Below are 3,054 nucleotides of genomic sequence, written 5' to 3'. Positions count from 1 at the left end.
GTTCGGTTGGACAAACTAATGGGATGATATGGAGCACCGAACTTTCGGCCCATATGACAGAGGGAACTCTTCTCTTTCACTATCTGAAATTTTATAGGTACTTTGAATATACTTTATGTACAGACAACCTATCGTTGAACGTTCGATTACACGAATGGAAAGTTTGGCTTGACAAACCGAATAATCGGGAGGATGTGGAACACCGCACATTCGGCACATACAACAGGACTTTTTTCCAGCGATACCTAACGCATTTCTTACATCTCCTGATCAGGGGTTGATAACCTTCCAAGCTTTCCAAGAATTGCTAGATCGAGGTTGATCACCTTCCAAGAAAAGTGAAGACTCCTCCCCTCCCCCTGCTCCCAATTTTCACAATCTACCAAATCGCTGTTAACCATCAAAGCTCTCCACCGAAGTTCTATTTTATTTATTTTTTTTTTAAACAAAATTCTGCACAATTTTGCTTATTACGATCTCTCGGAAATAGGAGGATTCTTTCTTTCTAGCGGTCTTTCAGGAGTTTGCAGGTCCTCTAAGTTTTCTTGCGATCCGCGACCGCGCAATTTGGAAGATTATCTACCCCAGCTCCTGATATCACCTTCTTTTCGAAACTTGCAAAAGTAGTGAGGTAAAAAGAGGCAGAATGACGGTACGAAATGAAATGCTCGAAGAAATCAAAATAATAGAGGGGCAGACGACCAACTGCGGGTGAAGAATCTGTGAATTACGTTGTAAGGAGTAGTGTGACGGCTGCGGGTGAGCGTAACGGTATCATCACAGACTAGCGAAATAGAAACAATTACGCAGCCGTTAAGTACATGTGCTCATGGCTAAATTACTAATATTTAACAAAACAGGTGAGATACTCATCAATTAGCATCGCTCATTACCCGATACTCGGATCATTAATTTTAATCACAGTTTATTAACGCGTTTAGAATAATCGCTGGAAAATAATATTTAACTCCCGATTAGCTGCCGCTCAACCGCGTTTCAATTGTTCTCCCGCGCGTTTTTGGATCTCATTCATATTCGCTTGAGTGAATGACGGAGCGCCCCGCCGCAGGCCGTCATGTGTCATGTCTCCGTAGAACGTTTGAATCATTCAACTTAACAGCCCACTCCTTCGATCGCGCCGGCCGGACACTCATGTGCATAAGTAAGGTGTGAAAATCAGTGGCGTAGCGTGCTTTGCGATTTATTGATATTTACCATAGTTTCAAACAAGTTCCTCAAAAATTTCAAAGGAATCCGCATCCGCACAAACGTTCTCTCGTAAAAAATTTAATTGCCCAGTTAAATTTGGCAATAGCTGATGTGGCTTTGTTCCTTTCTGTTAAACTCGGTCCAGATGTAACACTGCTGAGACGTATTTTTCAGGGGCTAGTCATGTCTCTGAAAATGGCCCTCAACCTTTGGTACCTAAGTAATTCGCAATTATAAATTTCTCATCTTTCATACCTTTCTTTCCAGTAATATTTCAAACGAAATTTAATGAAATTTTGCAACCCTGTGTAGCGCCCAAAAACCCTCAGCGATATGAATACGGAGCGGAGTCAATGCTCCTTACATATGTAGTGATTTACACTATTACGGGGCGGAATCTACCCGTTTTCGAAGTGCTATATGCTTTAGTAGCATGGACGGGTTCAGTAATTTCGATCGTGGGGGATCAGGAAGGGGCGTAAGGGGGGTCCGGGGGCCTCCCTCGGAAAATTGTTGAATTTTTGAAGCATCTTAATCGTAGTTTGAGTCAATTTCGTCATTATAATTACCAAGTGTAAGCGTCTTTTCTTCCTCTTTCCACCGTCCATTCCCTCTTCTTTTCCTTTTCGTTTTCATCCTCCTATTTTCGGGCGAATGGAGGGAGGGGGGCGTACACCTCTACGCCCCCTCACCTGGAACCCTCTATATTTTATGGTTCTACTCTCACTTTTTATTCGTATCACTCGGGATTTTTGGGCGCTACAGAGTCTCCGGCATAGATTTTCACTTTAAAATTTTTAAAAGAACAAACGGAAAATAGAGGAATCATAATGGTGGAGGTGGATGGCTGCAATGGACACAAGAGCAGACCTACTAACGGCAACCCACGATGATTCCCATTGTTAGTCCAATATTTTCCCCCTTAGTCCAAAACAACCACCCGTTTTAACCGAATGGTTTGTTCCATTTCCCCTTTGTATTTTTTGATTATCGCTTTATCTATTGATTTCAATAATCAGCCCGTTAAAATCGGGTCTAGAGTACGCTGATTTGTACCGAAGAGAGCGGTTTCACACCACAGCTTGACTCAAGTAAATAACAATAAATGGACCGCTTGCGGGCCGGTTATTGACATTGATAGACAAACCAATGGACAAAGGGGACAAAAAGAAAATGGAGGAGATAATGATGAACTAACTATATCGACGGTGAAAGTCGGCAATCACATAACTCGGTTTGCGACGTCGCAGACTTCCTGTCATACTTTATTTTTTAAATGGAAAACTACTCAATGGCAATTCTTTAAAACTGTCATGATTTGTCTTCTCAATGCGAAGAAAATTCTGCAAAAACTTCAAGAAATAATATCAATTTGTTCTCCTTAAAAAAATGACGTAGAGGCAGGGATTTTCAGACACCGCAAACGAGTTTTGTGATTGCCGACTTTCACCGTCGATATATGATCCCTCGTGGGTTGCCGTAAGTTAGTCTATTCCTCAACTCCTTTGTCCGTTGCAACCACTCGCTACTACGAATGAGATCGCTCCATTTTCCTATTGTCTTCTTCGTCTATAGGTTTGTCTACAAATTTTAATAAGTAGGCCGCAGACCGGGTAAGAAATTAAGAACCACGACACATGTTTAACCTAATCAAAGTTTCACTCAGAACACGTTGAACAAAGTAGGCTTAATTTGACTACATTTTACAATTAATCAGGAGCTACAATATCTAGCTCATCGGTAAAAAAAAATTAAGTACATAGGAGCACTGATGACATATGCGTTGTTTCTAAGCTGAGCCAAGAATTTTAGTTCCTTCGTAATTGCAAAATGAAGTCTAATTAG

At 41.3% G+C, this 3,054-nt stretch overlaps 1 protein-coding gene across 1 annotated transcript in view; it reads left to right on the top strand.

Moving 5' to 3' along the window:
* Positions 1-322, top strand: part of LOC140223911 (dynein axonemal heavy chain 5-like) — a 6,324-nt gene extending 6,002 nt beyond the window's left edge. Inside the window, exon 7 of the mRNA XM_072296416.1 lies at positions 275-322. Within this exon, the coding sequence (XP_072152517.1) occupies positions 275-322 (48 nt within the window). The remainder of the gene's footprint in view (positions 1-274) is intronic.
* Positions 323-3,054: the final 2,732 nt, after the last annotated feature.

This window comes from Bemisia tabaci, chromosome 2 (genome assembly GCF_918797505.1).
Source record: "Bemisia tabaci chromosome 2, PGI_BMITA_v3".
Lineage (NCBI taxonomy): Eukaryota > Metazoa > Arthropoda > Insecta > Hemiptera > Aleyrodidae > Bemisia > Bemisia tabaci.
The sequence above is the reverse complement of the archived record's forward strand: the minus strand, read 5'-3'. Positions and strand labels throughout refer to the sequence as shown.